The 17,012-nt window shown below is 42.1% G+C and overlaps 1 protein-coding gene across 3 annotated transcripts in view; it reads right to left on the bottom strand.

Annotated features, from left to right (window-relative positions):
- Window positions 1–3,571: 3,571 nt before the first annotated feature.
- LOC143292490 (tubulin delta chain-like) overlaps window positions 3,572–17,012 on the bottom strand; it is an 18,821-nt gene continuing 5,380 nt past the window's right edge. Inside the window, exons 7-13 of one of the 3 annotated variants that reach the window (XR_013056653.1) lie at window positions 16,545–16,703; window positions 12,512–12,610; window positions 11,427–11,499; window positions 10,476–10,620; window positions 8,884–9,044; window positions 3,758–5,654; window positions 3,655–3,726 (exon numbers count right to left, since the gene is read on the bottom strand). Coding sequence is in view for 2 of the 3 variants with exons in the window: in XM_076602825.1 (XP_076458940.1) it covers window positions 5,580–5,654; window positions 8,884–9,044; window positions 10,476–10,620; window positions 11,427–11,499; window positions 12,512–12,610; window positions 16,545–16,703 (712 nt within the window). In the remaining variant the exon portion in view is untranslated. Of the gene's footprint in view, window positions 5,655–8,883; window positions 9,045–10,475; window positions 10,621–11,426; window positions 11,500–12,511; window positions 12,611–16,544; window positions 16,704–17,012 lie in introns of all 3 variants that reach the window. The other 2 variants (XM_076602825.1, XM_076602824.1) reach the window with 2 other exon arrangements.

Below are 17,012 nucleotides of genomic sequence, written 5' to 3'. Positions count from 1 at the left end.
GCCTGTCTTTCTGTATAAATTTTTACATTTGTTTAAGAAATCATGCATTATATCATGTTTGTAAATATGTTAAAATTAAAATCACCAGCCTGCCAAAATAATACTTTGGGAAGAAATTATCTACACTGCTGGAAACTACTCCTTTGTGTTAAATGATAGTATTTCCTGCTGATCGTTATTTGTTTACTTTAAGATTACATTTCAAGCACAGATACTGTGATACCGTCCCCTAACGCTCTGTGTGTTTTTGTGTTTTAGGAGTGCAGTCCCCAGTGTTATTTGACTGATGAAAAGATGGTAGGGCAGCAACCATACAATCGTTTAGTCAGTTTACATTGAAAAAAGGAATAATATGTGAATGGTCAAGTGATGAGCACTTTAGAAGTACAGGATGAACATGGGTTGATGAAGTGGGCAGTTCACACACTGCCAGGACTGATCTATGACCATGCAGTGAATGCCTAGACATGCAGTGAGTCATTTCTACACATGCAGTGTATACTTGTAGATATATAACAGTAGATTCTCTCATGGCTCAGCATTTTACACTTTGTAACCGATCAGCACAGATATGAAAAAAGCCTTTCACAAACAAGAAGTGAGCACTTTCTTGACATATAATGAGCATCATGTACACAGAGCATCTTACAGACATTGCAGTGAGTCACTTAGTGATATTCAGTGAGTGCGACATGTAGAGAGCATGTCACAGATATTGCAGTGAGTGCCTTACAGGCACACACTGCTTTTGCAGCACTTTACGGACATGCGCTGTGGGCCCGGTGCCAGAATGGCAGCTTATTTTTTACTTGGCACCACTGATCCACACTAAGTATTCCCACACAACTGGGTCGTTGTTTTTATTTAATCATTCCATGTAGTTCAAATCTGAAAACATCACTATAAATCAACTGAAAAGATTCTGAAGACAGAAAATAGTTTATTCATACACATTATGCTCCAAAACAAAGTATTGTGGAGCAAAAGCCATCTCACATGTAAAAAGCCTACCTGCGGATCTGGTGATGAATATGAAAGTTGTAATCCAAGAACACAGAAAAAGAAATAGGTAAATCTGCAGCTTTGTAAGCATGACAGAATTATCAGATTGAGACTGAATGAGAATGCTGCAGATTTGTTGTTTTGTTTTTTTTAATGATCACTGAACAAGGCAGAAAAACAAGAAGCCACTGCTGGAATGTTTCACTCAGATGTGTCATCCTTTATATCGTAGGTTATTAGCAACACCTTGTTAAGTAAGCAAAATGATTCAATAACCAGTTTGGGAAAACAAAAGAGTGGTCTGTTAGTACCCTTTACCATAAAAAAAAGTGGCCCCAGTTATGTGTGCATTGTTATCGTACGTCTTTCTTTAACTTGTTTTAACTGACAAAAGTGCTCTGGAGCGTCAGACTTACTGTACAAAATGGAACTCACATTACTTGAAAGTACACATAAAAACTGATGGCAGATGTTAGCATGCAGGTATATTTTGTAATATTCCATACTGTGAGTGGTGTAGTAAGTTACACCTAAGAATTCAAGTCTTGTAACATGTAATTTTTTTTGTTTTGTTTTGTTTTATTCGATCCTTTACAAGCTCTGCTTTAATGTGATGTATTTTTGCTTTGGCTTTTGACTCACTTGTTATTTATTGAATACTTTGTAATGTATTATATTCACGGAATACTTTGCAGTACTAGTGTGGACCAAGACAAAAAAACTGGAGCAATATTACATTAATAACAGCGATTTGCTCAGGATGAAGGCCTGCCTATAAAGAGCTTTTTTCACTTATATGTTCAAACAAAATTGTTTTAGATAATAATAAAACAATCAGTTGCCTGCTGAATTTGGCATTTGTTGATTTTGCTTGCTGAATTTGGCCCCTCTGTTGATTTTGCCTGCTGAATTTGGCCCCTCTGTTGATTTTGCCTGCTGAATTTGGCCCCTCTGTTGATGTTGCTTGCTGAATTTGGCCCCTCTGTTGATGTTGCCTGCTGAATTTGGTCTCACTGTTGATGTTGCCTGCTGAATTTGGTCTCACTGTTGATGTTGCCTGCTGAATTTGGCCCCTCTGTTGATTTTGCTTGCTGAATTTGGCCCCTCTGTTGATGTTGCCTGCTGAATTTGGTCTCACTGTTGATGTTGCCTGCTGAATTTGGTCTCACTGTTGATGTTGCACACCAAACCTGGCATCTCCACCACCCCCAACCCCGTCATACACTCACTGACACCTGTATGATGCTGCTCAACGGTTAGTTCTTACCTTGATGCCCTTCTCTATTTCCCATTCTCTTCTCTTCCTCTTTTTTTTTCTTTTTTTTTTTAATTATAATTTTCCTTTTGTTCTTTGTTTCTTTCACCCACCCTAATTAGTTTGTATGCAACAGTAAAACTTTAGTGTGTGTGTGTATATATATATATACACACACACACACACACACACACACACACACACGTTTGTAGAAAGAGGGGAAAAAAAGTTCGTCAAATTATTAAACCCAATGCTACACTTGTGGTATATGGTACCTAAGGTGCACATTTTTAGTATTTTACTTTGTATTCCAGAGAATAAGCAGCATTCTTGGGCTGGCTTTGTTTAGCTGGCTGGGCAATAAGCAACAAAGACAGATAAATAGTTTCTTTGGCATTAACCCAGTGGGTACTGTCTCTAAAAACTTGTGTGTTTTGAGCAGGATTACTTAATTTCTATTACCAACAGTCATTGTAGTAGCAGAGTCTCTGGGCATGTTGATCATATTCATGAAACAATCACTGACAGCTTCACAATCATACACACATGTACATGCACGCATGCACACACACACACACACACACACACACACACATCCGCAGAGGACTGGAAACATCACACACACACACACACACACACACACACACACTGCACATTCACAAAATTACACACTTTGGTGACTTGTATCTTGTAAACAATGAAAATGTATTCAGTATTCTGTTGATGGTGAAAATAAAGTTATATGGGAATGTAAAAACCTATTAGTGACCGTGGACCAAATTTTAAACGCACATGACTGATTGTAAGTCTGTAATGTGTGCTTGCTCTTTTCCATAAAAAAAGATTCTTAATAATAAATAATATGTATCAACAATTAGTGCCTGTATATGGGTGATTATAATATATACAAGAGCTTGTGTGTGAGAGAGAGAGAGACAGACAGACAGACAGCATGAGAGAAACAATAGACAGAGCCAGTGGAAACCTGATCACAGACCAAATTCCTGACCTTTCTCCAAGCACTGCAGCCAGGTCCTGACACCTATCACCAGACCTTCACAACCACCAGACCTTTCACTATCATAGAGATGTTTTCATCACCACCAGACCTCTGGCACCATCAGACCTTTACCACCAGTCCTTTACCACCACCAGACATTTACCACCAGTCCTTTACCACCATCAGACCTTATCACCAAGTCTTCACCTTTACCACTACAAGGCCTTTACCACCACTAGACCTTTACCACCACCAGACCTTTACCACCAGTCCTTTACCACCACCAGACCTTTACTACCAGTCCGTTACCACCACCAGTCCTTTATCACCATCACACACTATCACCAAGTCTTCACCTTTACCACTACAAGGCCTTTACCACCACCAAACCTTGACCACCAGTCCTTTACCACCACCAGTCCTTTACCACCACCAGACCTTTACCACTAGTCCTTTACCACCACCAGACCTTTACCACCAGTCCTTTACCACCACCAGACCTTTACCACCAGTCCTTTACCACCATCACACCTTATCACCAAGTCTTCACCTTTACCACTACAAGGCCTTTACCACCACCAGACCGTTACCACCAGTCCTTTACCACCATCAGACCTTTACCACTAGTCATTTACCACCATCAGACCTTATCACCAAGTCTTCACCTTTACCACTACAAGGCCTTTTACCACCACCAGACCTTTACCACCAGTCCTTTACCACCATCAGACCTTTACCACTAGTCCTTTACCACCATCAGACCTTATCACCAAGTCTTCACCTTTACCACTACAAGGCCTTTACCACCACCAAACCTTGACCACCACTAGTCCTTTACCACCACTAGACCTTTAACACCACCAGACCTTTACCATCAGTCCTTTACCACCATCAGACCTTACCACCAAGTCTTCACCTTTACCACTACAAGGCCTTTACCACGACCAAACCTTGACCACCACTAGTCCTTTACCACCACTAGACCTTTACCATCACCAGACCTTGACCACCACCAGACCTTTACCACCAGTCCTTTACCACCATCACACCTTATCACCAAGTATTCACCTTTACCACAACAAGGCCTTTACCACCACTAGACCGTTAAACCACCAGACCTTTTACGATCATCAGGATTTTTACCACCACCTGGCCTTTACCACCAGTCCTTTAACACCATCATACCTTTGCCACCAGTCCTTTACCACCACCAGTCCCTTATCACCAAGTCTTCACCTTTACTACTTCAAGACTTTACCATCACCAAACATTTACCACCACCAGACCTTTACCAGCATCAAACTTATATCACCATCAGACCTTTACCATCACCAGACCTTTACCTTAACCGCCATCAAAGCTTTACCACTATCACCAGGCCTTTGTCATCATCAGACCTTTACCTTTACCACCACCAAATACTTGTTCTACCCCAGTGCTGATAAAGGACATTTTGCAGCCTGCAGACACTGGACTTATTCAAAGATCAGGTATTGACAGAACTTGTCTGGCATTCATCCTTGTTTAGATGCGGATCCTTGAATATCTCCTCTCATTCTTGCTCCTCTGCATTCGTGGGCTGCAGCTCCCACATTCAAAGGAGATGTTAAGCCAAGTAACATGCATAGTATGCAACTGGTGCAAGTAAAAGAGCCCATGGCAAGGAGAGCTGTCCCTAGCAAAATTTTGCAGTAAAGCCTACAATGAATATATGTTAGTGCACGCGCATGTGTGTGTGTGTGTATCTGAAGCCTGACTGAACGACAAGGAAACAAATGATGAGCACCCAAAGGCAGCCTTCAGCTGGCTCTACCCAAGGAGGCAGCCTGTTATGCAATGACTGTGCTTGTAAAGTGCTGACAGCTTGGTCTCTTGACCCAGGATGTGTTTGTATGCTGGGTACATTCATGCTCCTATAACCCACCACATGCTGATACGGACAGTTAACATGCACACTTGATCTTCTGCAGCTGTATTGACACAATCAAACTTTCCCCTTCTCTCTCTCCTCTCTCTCTCTCTCTCTCTCTCTCTCATACTAATTCACACACACACACAAACACACACTGTTATCATCATCATAAACCATATCAAATTAATACTGTGGTACACACAAAAGCTCTCTCTCATACATGTATTAAGTATTAAGTATAACTACATTTATATGTGTACATGTTTGTGTGTCTCTTAGAACAACGGCAGATGTGTAAGTCAGCCAAAGTGCTAATATCTTCACCGTTGAAAAATAAAGATTCATTCATTCATTCTCTCTCTCTCTCTCTCTCTCTCACACACACACACACACACACACACACACACCAGTCATCCAGGCATGGTGGCTTCTCTGTAGTCATCTTGACAGACTTGTAACACACTGACTGCCTCCTCCATGTCCTCCTGAATGACACAAGCAACACAGCAATCTATACTTTGTGTCACCCTGCCTAACTCTTGACCACACAGCTTCATTAACATGGTGATTCATTTTAGAGATTAACACAATGAACACATTGTGTTATATCTGTTATGCAGATGAGCACAATGAACACATTTTATATCACCCTGAGTACAACAAACACAACAAAGTTAATACAACACAAACACTTGACTAACTCTGATGTCAGTTTCAAGGAGGCATGAAGCATGCAGACTGGTCTGCACATGCAACACAAGGTCTGCTTAAAAATGAATCTTAACGCTGCACTTTTTTTTTTCATTCCAGTTTTTACTCCAATCGAGAGGAAATAAAGCAGAATGACTGAGACCTCTGGCATGGTCTACTTCATCTTTGGCCAGGCTCCTATATTGGGCAGGGACCGGATGGAAAAAAAGAAAAGCATACAAATGCTTATCCATTATCCTCAAAATAAAGAATGTTTATCCATTATCCTTGAAATAAAGATCCACAGGCCAGTGATTGTCGCTGAATGACCAGTCTTCAGCTGTACTTTTTTTTTTTTTGCTTGTTTTGTTTTACTTTTTTTGATAACCCATCATCTGCACCGTTCCAGTGGCATTACTCCCACACACTCATTTTGAGTGTCTCGTGTCGAAGTCGAGTGAGCAGTACACAGTGAACCACTGATGTTAGGTCACCAGGAGGGCACACACCACAGGAGACCCTACACTGCCGCTGAGTCACTTCAGTGGTGTTCAGTAGTGCCTGTTCTGATTTAACGTACTTAGGACACCACCTACTAAGCCTCCTACTGACAACAATAAAGGCTTTGTTGTGAAGCCAGACTGAGTAAGCATCCCCCCTGGAGTGGAGACCGCCATCATGTCCCTCCAACAACAATTCCCCATGAATTTGCCGACACTGAAGACCTTGAGCAGACTAACCCCAAGCACAGAAGTGGAGGTGAATGGAAACTGAGGACACCATGAGAGCAGGGCAAGAAAGGCCACATTATTTGGGACTTTTTCTTTATATCAATGATGAAGGAAGAGGATGACGATGATGATGACAATGCTGCTAGGGAGGTCCATTCAGGTATGGGACTACGTGACAAGGCTGCACTATTCACTTCCCGTCATAATGATATCCCAGCGTTAACCAGGCCCAAGAGATACAGACACTTGCAGTGTTGGTCAGGAAATTAGAGCAATACAACTAAAGTTGAATCCATAAAGTGGATGATACTTGACTGTGTGGCTCCAGTCTTCCCATTTAAGCCCACAGCACACTGAACTCTGGGCAGGAGCTGGCCAAAAAATCCCGCCTCCACTGGGATTCGAACCTGTGTCCTCCCACCAGTCAGTCCATGACGCTAGCCACTTTGCCACGGTGGCTGGTCCTCCAGCTGTGCTGTCATGGTGACTTCTGTCTCTGTTTGTCCTCCACTGTATGCCTGACCAAAGTCGTGTCACACCACAACAACACAGTTTGGGGGGAGGAGAGGAGGTGGTTGGCGGGTGTCTTTTTGACTCACTTGTGTAAACAAAGTGAGTCTATGTTTTAACCCGGTGTTCGGTTGTCTGTGTGCGTGTCTGTGTGTCTGTGTGTCCGTGGTAAACTTTAACATTGACATTTTCTCTGCAACTACTTTGTCAGTTGACACCAAATTTGGCATAAAAATAGGAAAAATCCAGTTCTTTCCAGTCATCTTGTTTAAAACAATATTGCGCTTCTGGGATTGGCACAAAAAAATTAAGAATGAAGCCTAATTATATGCAAACTGCATTTACTGTTATATTTATATTTTTTGTATTCTCTAAACTTGGCACTTTGATCTGATATTCTGACCCAACAGCTAGAGCAGTAATTATTATCATTTTTTGTTCAAACAGGAACTTCTTTCGCTAAGCATGGAATTTTTATTTATTGTGCAAACGTTTTGGTGCAGGTAGTAAAAAGGGGAAATTACTCTGTAATGCTAGTGGAGTTAATTTGCTTTAAACTGATCTTTCTCATCTTAAACATTACATTTTGAAACAAGAGAGGCAAGGCCTTCAAGACTCACTTGTGATGCACTTTTTTTTTTAAATCCAAGCTTTTTATGTATTAAGTATAATTTCAAAATGTAATGTTTAAGATGAGAAAGATCAGTTTAAAGCAAACTAAGTTCCCCAGCAGAGTAATTTCCCTTGTTCTGCTATCTACACCAAAGCGTTTGCAATAAATAAAACTTCCATGCTTAGCAAAAGAAGTTCCTGTTTGAACAAAAAATGATAATAATGACAGATCCTTTGTTGGGTCGAATATCAGATCAAAGTGCCAAGTTTAGAGAATACAAAAAATATAAATATAACAGTAAATGCATTATACTCAATACATAAAAACATGGATTTTTTTTAAAGTGTATCACAAGGGAGTCTTGAAGGAGAGGAGGTGGTTGGCGGGTGTCTTTTTGTTGTTGTTTTGTTTCATTTTTTTGTTATTTCTCTGCTCTTACATTCTGTGCTGCTTCAGTGACATTACTCCTTATTGTCTGTACCTCCTTATTAAGGAGGAAGGTGGCAGAATGGTTAAGACGCTCAGCTGCCAATACAGAGAGTCCGTGAGGGTGTGAGTTCGAATCCTGCTCTCGCCCTTTCTCCTAAGTTTGACTGGAAAATCAAACTGAGCGTCTAGTCTTTCGGATGAGACGATAAACCGAGGTCCCGTGTGCAGCACGCACTTGGCGCACTGAAAAAGAACCCATGGCAACGAGAATGTTGTCCTCTGGCGAAATTACGTAAAATGAAATCCACTTTCATAGGTACACAAATATGTAAGCATGCACTCAAGGCCTGACTAAGCGCGTTGGGTTATGCTGCTGGTCAGGCATCTGCTCAACAGATGTGGTGTAGCGTGTATGGATTTGTCCGAACGCAGTGACGCCTCCTTGAGAAAGTGAAACTGAAACTGAAACTGTCTGTACCCAGTTCCCATATATGCCAACACTCAAGTTTTGATCACGTGCCCAACACCAGCTGTCCAGTAACAACTCGTGAACCAACAGGGGGTCACTGTGAACTCATGATGAGAGCACATGCATCATGCGGTTTATGCCTGTGCGTTCTTATCATTGGCGTTTACAACATTTTTTATCTGTGTTTAATTCGACACAAAAGTTCCCCCTGGCGGGGATTAATTAAGCAATACTGTACTGCACTGTATCTCAGTGACATCACTGAAACTCACCTTGCTTGTGTTGTAACGTTCGTACCAGTGCAGGTAGGCTCCTGCTTCCAGCATGACCTTCGACCTTTGACAGATGGTATCCAGATACTGGGTCACACAGCTGCTGTTGACAGCCATGCTGATGGAGGCGCTGTCCTTGGGTCCGCAGGTGTTCTGGAATGCTGCATGCATCATCACAGTAATCATCATCATCAATATCATCATACTGGTCATTTACGTAGCCAAATGCATGATTCTCATGGTGTGACACACTGACAGTGTGCAAGACAATACAAAACAGTAACACAGGCAGTCCTGAAAATGAGACTTGTCCCCTAGATACAATGTGTACACCAGGCAAAATTACGTCTCACCCCTAATCCAATCCTCTCCTTACAAGGTCAAGATGAAAACAATGGATTACTGGAATTTAAAAAAAAAAAAAAAAACCAGTCCAAACAGTATTTAAATTACCCACCACACTCTTTTTTGGTGGGTGATTTCACTGTCTGTAAATCATATCACAGAACAGCCTTAAGACTCCACAAGCTGTCACTTCGCTCAAGTTTATCTGGCAACAATAATATCTTTAAGTACACTCAGTAAATTGCATGTCCAACTGTTAGGACAGGACTTCTCATCCCTGAAAAGACCAATGTCAGAACAGAAGCTACAAACTGTGAGAAAATCAGTGCTGCAATTTTTTCATGTCAAGTGTCATCTGCATCAGTCCAAGAGTTTTTTGACAAATCAGCACAGCTAAAACCATTTCCTTACAACCTTGCCTCGATGTCAAGGTCTTCTTCTTCTTCTGCGTTCATGGGCTGCAACTCCCACGTTCACTCGTATGCACACGAGCAGGCTTTTACGTGTATGATCGTTTTTACCCCTGCCATGTTGGCAGCCATACTCCGTTTTCGGGGGTGTGCATGCTGGGTATGTTCTTGTTTCCATAACCCACCGAACGCTGACATGGATTACGGGATCTTTAACGTGCATATTTGATCTTCTGCTTGCATATACACATGAAGGGGGTTCAGGTGCTAGCAGGTCTGCACATATATTGACCTGGGAGATCGTAAAAATCTCCACTCTTCACCCACCAGGCGCCGTCACCATGATTCGAACCCAGGACCCTCAGACTGACAGTCCAACGCATTAACCACTTGGCTATTGCACCCGTCGATGTCAAGGTCAAACTAGATCATTTCAATCATGATGAAAATTGTGTGTCTAAAGGTCTAAACCACATGGTGATCAATATTATAATAGGTCCAGCAGGTCTATATCATATCATATGCATGTATTGCATGTAGTGTGATGTTAAATCAAGCAGAAAAGTGCGCATGTCATATCCTAACAAAGATTGGTTGGCTGATGTCTGTACAGACAAATTCATTCTTGTTTCCATTTTTTCCCAGTAAATAAAAGTGTGATTTGTATCTTTATCTTTAAATTACATTTTGTTTCATGTGTGTAACAAAAACAAAAAAAAAAGATTAAAATACAAATATTTGGGAGTTTTTTACATTCAAAAAAGTCACTCAGTTCAATAAATAAAAAAAATCACTGTCTACAATTCAAAACACACACAGACACAGGCACAACCAGACCTGTCCAGGTGTACAGGGGGCAGGGGTTCCAGTCCACACAGTTCCAAGCTTTCCGGATCCTGTGACTCACACCATGCTGAAGAGATGCTGGGAAGGATCCTGTCGTGTCGCCCCTGGCAACTACAACGCCAGACAGTGTGCTGAACTGCTCGGGGGTCAAGGAAAGAACACAAGGAGTGACGGACACAACAGCCGAGCAGTTAAAGTGTTGGACTTTCAATCTGAGGGTCCCGGGTTCAAATTTTGGTAATGGCGCCTGGTGGGTAAAGGGTGGAGATTTTCCGATCTCCCTGGTCAACATGTGTGCAGACCTGCTTGTGCCTGAACCCCCTTCATGTGTAAACGCAAGCAGAAGATCAAATATGCACGTTAAAGATCCTGAAAATCCATGTCAGCGCTTGGTGGGTTATGGAAACAAGAACAAACCCAGCATGCACACCCCCAAAAACAGAGTATGGCTGCCTACATGGCAGGGTAAAAACTGTCATACAAGTAAAAGCCCACTCATGTATATGCCAGTGAATGTGGAAGTTGCAGCCCATGAACAAAGAAGAAGAAGAAGAACACAAGGAGCAGATGGTGAACACTGATATGGATTACGGGATCTTCAGCTTGTGTGCTTGATGTTCTTCCTGTGCATATGCACAAAGGGGGCTCAGGCACTAGCAGGTCAACAGATGTACAGACATACTAATGCCTGAGCCCCCTTTGAGTGCACACACATGCAGAACATCAGCCAAACAATCTGAAGATCCCATAATCCATATCAGTGTTCACCATCTATTCTATATCGGTGTTGGTGGGTTTGGGAAACACAGCATGTACACCCTTGAAATGGAGTATGGCTGCCTGAATGGTGGGGCAAAAACACGTAAAAGCCCACTCAGAGATATGAGTGAACATGGGAATTGCAGCCAAGAAACAGGGGAACAGAACAGAGCAGAAGGATACAGGCAGGCCACCAGTGGAGTAGCGAGGCATGGTGTGCAGACACTGGCTTACCAAACCTTCCCATGATAGTTTACTGAAACACACACACAGCACAGTCATCCACAATAGCAGCAGTACAGGGTGAAAAACAACCTCAAGAGAACAAACACAACAAAGGAGAAAATACAAGAGGACCTGGGTTTTTTTCACTGAGTGATTTTACAACACACAATTTCCAGAAATAACATTTACTATCTGTAGAATCACTCTACAATCTGAACGGAGGGACATCAAAAGCAAATTGCCCATCACAGAACTGCGTCTGTAAAGTACAAGCTGTCCTGAGAAAAGCCCAATTTGAAAACAGGGCCATTTTCGCAAGAACTTTGTGTCTTTAGTCATGCGTGGAAGAACCCACAAAGTGTCTGATGGTTATGAGAACAGCGACAGAATCTGTGTGCTGTTGATGGCTGTGGTTGAAGTCAACTTACAACAGCAGCTTTACATTATCCGTGTTACACTCTGGATCAGGAACATGGGCAGAAATCCACACAGACAGTCACAGTCACTCTCTCAGGAGAGGCTCTTTCAGTCTGAGCTAAAGGGGAGGACTTCACTAAGCCTGCCTCCAAGAAATCAATTATCATCACCAGTAGGTGGATAAGTGGTGATGTTCTGTGCACCTTGAAGAGGCACAACTGAACATCGCTACTGTCACTCAGCATGTGACTCGGCAGAGCAGTGCAGGGTCTCCTCTAAGGTGTGACATCATGACAGCCTGACACTGATAGCTCCCTGTGGACTGCTGCTGCCGGGTCTGTGACAGGAGTCCAGGTGTGACTGTGTATGGAGGATTCCAGATGAGAAGTGTCGGGGTTATGCCACTGAAACAGCACTGAAGAATGGACAGCGCCTCACCCCCCATACCAGCCCCCACCCCCCACCACCACCCCCAAAAAACAACAAAAAACCCAACAACAAAAGAAGAACCAACACTCTGAGATTCAGCCACATGGACAAACCATGGCCAGACAACAGGAACAACAACAGCTGTTGTCTGGGTCAGAGACAGGACCACAGGGCACAGACATGTCAGTGGTGCTCACCTCTTTGCTACGTGCATGCTGTGGATGAACTTGGTAGCAGGCACCGGACATGTCACTCGCAGCATCTCCCATGGTTCCTGGCCTAGACTGACGTCTCTGCTGACATAACGTCACAGACATCACAAGACATACATCAAAGGAAGCTAACACAAAGAAAAACAATAAGGGGGAAAAAGGATTATGTTTCCTGACTCTGGCTGACACATGTAAGAAAGATGAATTAATCTCTGCAGTGTGTTCAAAATACACTGCAATCAGATACAAAAAATTCCAGCCTAACTATGGAACATAGTGCTGCCACTATTTCCAAACTAGGCTGTGTTAATAATCAGCAGAATTAACAATGAAAGACCCTCATCCTCATTATTCAAATGCCGCTTACATTCAGCGGTAATTTTCTCTTCTTTTTTTTTTTTTTAAAGTAGATATGTAATAGCTACTGTCACTGGCCCATTTTCATTTTTTATTTTGTATTTCAATCACTCACCTTCTATGTGTCTTCCATTTCAGTTTATCAAAAAGTATTTCATTATTTCTCTATTTTTCATTTTCCATTTCATGTTAATGTTTTACTCAAACATACCTCCTGGGCCCTGGAGGGGTTCAGGCTGGTCTTATCATCAGGAGGCTTAGTGGCCAGTGATCGAGCGACAGTTTGAGGTTCGAGTTGGTACTTGTCTTTCCAATGTTCATGAACAAGAGATGGGGGTTCTGCAGGGGAGCATCCTCTCTCCTGCTCTCTTCAGTATTGAAATCAACAATATTGTCAAGCTGGTGCATCAGGATTCTGATTGTTCTTTGTTTGTGGATGACTTTGCCCTTTACACTAGTGGCAGAACTTATCTGGGTGTCCAGCGCTGACTTCAGTTATGTTTAGACAAGATCCAGCAGTGGGCAGAAGTGAACAAGTTCACTTTCTCTACATCAAAGACACACAGCATTCATTTTCACGACCTTAGGCAGTTTTTTGTAGACCCTGAGATTCAGCTTGGAAAATAAACATCATTCCAGCGGTCAAAAAAGCAAAATTTCTGGGCATCATTTCTGACCAGAAGTTAAATTTTCTTAATCATATCAAGCATTTGAAAACATCATGTCAACACGCATTAAACATCTTGCGTGTTGTGGCACACACAGACTGGGGTGCTCATATTTGAAAATTCTTGATCCCATACACCAGCAGAACTCCGACTCTGTCTGGGAGTGTTCCACACCACCACTGTGTACAGCTTGCATGCAGAGGCAGGGGGAACCCTTGCTTTCCAACCGCAGACTAAAATGTTCTTTGAATTATTACATTAAACTGTTTTCAGAACCACTGAACCCTGCCTACGACTGTGTCTTTGATCCACAATTCAAAAAAAGATAAGAAGAGAATCCAAACTGTATTCTACCTTTTGGTCTTCACATGCTCCCTCATCTAGAACTGGCTGGCATCAACCTCAGAGTGGTGTCAGATTTTAATTCCCCGATACACCATGGACTTTTCAAACAACAGAAGTCCGGTTTGACCTTGCTGCATTCTGAAAAGGCTCCACCAGTTCCTTGGCTTACAAAACCTACTTTGCTGAGCTTTGTCAAAAGTTTCCTTTGTTTGAGAAGATTTTTATCGATGGTTCCAAATGTGATGAAGGTGTTGCTGCCTGTTTTGTCCCTCTGTTCCAGACTGGTCATGAAGAAAGCATATCCCCTTGGAAGGGTCTGCTCTGATTTTAACACTGAAAGTTATTTCAAAGTCAAAACAAAATAATTTCATTGTTTTTCTGACTCACTGTCTGCTCTGGAAGCCATTGCAGGCCACAATGTCAACCATCTGGAGCTTTCAAATTTTTTTAGATTTTTACCATATTGACAAGGAATGATTATCGTGTTGTTCTGGCTTGGGAGCCTGGTCATGTGGGTATCCAGGGAAATGAAACTGCTGACTGCCATGCCACGGATGCCACAAAGGGAGCGATTTCTAAGTCATTTGTCCCTTACACTGACTTAAAAACAAAAGTTCAGTGTTATATAAAGAATCTCTGGCAGGAGGACTGGAATAACCAGGCAGATAACAAACTTTACCACATCCATCCAGACTTGAATGTTTTACTACCAAATGTTTTTAAAACTCATAAGGAAGAGACAGTGTTTTGCCGACTGAGAACAGGTCACACTTTTCTCAAGCATTCTCACTTGTTGAAAAGAGAAGAGGCTCCTTGATGCATTCTGCGTCATGCACCACTGACGGTGAAACATCTGTTGACTGACTGCTGGGACTTGCATGACATGAGAGTGAAACATTATACTGCTGATTCTCTGAGAGTTTTGTTTCGTGATGTCCCACCTTGGGCAGGGAAGTTGTTGAATTCTTAAAAGAAGCAACCATTTTTAACAAAATCTGAGATTTCATTTACAAGTAAGATTTTTAACTGATACATGGTCTTTTTACTAGGTTGTTATACTGATCTGACATGGGTATGGTTTTAACATGGTGTCAGCCTTGATATGGCCTTAGTGGTCGCTGGGCTTAAACAGCATGATTTGAATTTGATTTACTCAAACATAGGAGTCTCTCAAGGCTTTGAGGTTAATGCATAGGTCAGGCATCTGCCTTTATTTTTCTTCTTTTTTTTCTTTTTTTTTTAAAGCAGATGTGTGTAGCATATATAGATCAGTCTGCCTGCTTAACCTTTAGACTGCCATGTAAGCCGTTCTCAAAAGGCGGAGAATTCACTCCCCTGCCACTGCCACAATAGCTGTACCTAAAGGGCGGCTCAGTAACTATTGCAAAAGCTTTTTCGTTGTTTTGGTATTATTATACTGGTGACTTTAGCTTCACCAAAGTTCCCCTGACTCTTATGATAACTTGGAAATGCCGCACATCACCCAGGGATGTAGTTTTCAAAAGGATTTTATTGGCAGACTGGAGCATGTCAACTCATTATCTATGCAGGCAAGCCAAATGGCGACGACTTGTCCCAGACAAGTGTCAGAAAAGCTAAACGCAGTGACACAGGTTTTAGCCACTGCTCAATAAAAATTTGAAAGAAGGCATGAAGAAGACGAAGATAAATTGCAGTCTGATGATTATTTAGAAGAGGACGGTGAGGAATACCAGCCTACACTTCACCGAGAGAGCAGAACAGAGTTCGACCTTGCTCGACAGCATTTAGTGGTTTGAGAAAGAACTTATTGTGTGTGACAGTCAGGCCTGCAAGAGGTCGTAGTGGGGGTAAGGGAGGTACACATGAGTGTGTAGAACAAATCAAGACACAAGAGGGAAGGGGAGGGGCAGCAGGATGGGCGTGGTGGTGTGCCTATTTTCAGATCATTGGGTCTGACAGTGAGCTTGTGATTTTGATCCAGACATTCCATTGTTAGGGTTGATGGGTGTGTGCATGTGTGTCTGTGTCTGTGTGTGTGGTGTATTTGTTCATGTCTAGGTGTATGTGCGATGTTTATTGTTTGAATAATCCTTATGGGTCACTGATTTATCTAACCATAACAAAACATTTTTTCTGATGTTGTCTATTCGTTTTCCTGTCAGAAAATATATACTTTTACCTGTGCCAGTTTTAAGAGAGTAATCCAGATTTTTTTTTTCTATACCTACCTGGTTTTGTGAAAATTCCCCAGCAAATAGTTTTCAGTTATTTGCCAAATCCATAAGCAGGCTAAGAGTCAAATGCCTCCTTGACTCTGAAATAAATAGCTGGCCATGGTGTGGCCCAAGCCCTGAGCTTGGCTTGTATACAAAGTGTGTGGACAGTAAATGTCACATGTTCTGACTCCATGTCCACCTCATTTCCCCAGGCTAATTCTTGAACTTGGTTCTGACATTTGTACCCCCCCAATATGCAGTATGTTTGTTGAGATGGAAGGAGTAAAAACATTTGAGCCCGCTCTTACATACGAGTGAGTATGGGAACCCCAGCCCACAAATGCAGAAGATGAAGTTTCCGACATTGGGAGGATTTTTGTTTTCTTTTTCTTTTTCATTTGCTGTGGCTGTATTCATTGACAGCTAAAACACAAATATCCACACACCCACCTTGATGTGGCCAGAGTGTCTGTTGGCAAGAAAAGGCCTGCCAGACTCTGACCTATGACCTTGTTCAGAGAGGTGAAGGATGCCAGACTGTCGGGTGACCTCTTTGTAGCCCTGTCCAGGATGTCGTCGTTTTGTATCAACAGAATACCATCCACATTTCTGCAAACACATGCTCCACAGAATTACAACTCATCTATTATAACACTTCAGTATACAATGGAAGAGTTGGGGATATCTATCACATCATAATAGAATGCTGAATCACAGGATAAGTAGTCAAACTACTTGTGTTTACTACCGTTTAATCTCTTGATCATTGTTCTCATCATACTGTGTAAGACAACAGAATACACACACTGTTAATCTATGCCACAGGATATTATATCATTCAGAGAACCATCCATTTACACTTTACTGATCACTCAATCAAATCTCTCATCAAATCTGAAGGGCACTTTGCAGCAACCA

Source organism: Babylonia areolata, chromosome 18, assembly GCF_041734735.1.
Source record: "Babylonia areolata isolate BAREFJ2019XMU chromosome 18, ASM4173473v1, whole genome shotgun sequence".
NCBI classification, from domain to species: Eukaryota; Metazoa; Mollusca; class Gastropoda; order Neogastropoda; family Buccinidae; genus Babylonia; species Babylonia areolata.
This window is presented reverse-complemented; position numbering and strand designations above follow the sequence as displayed.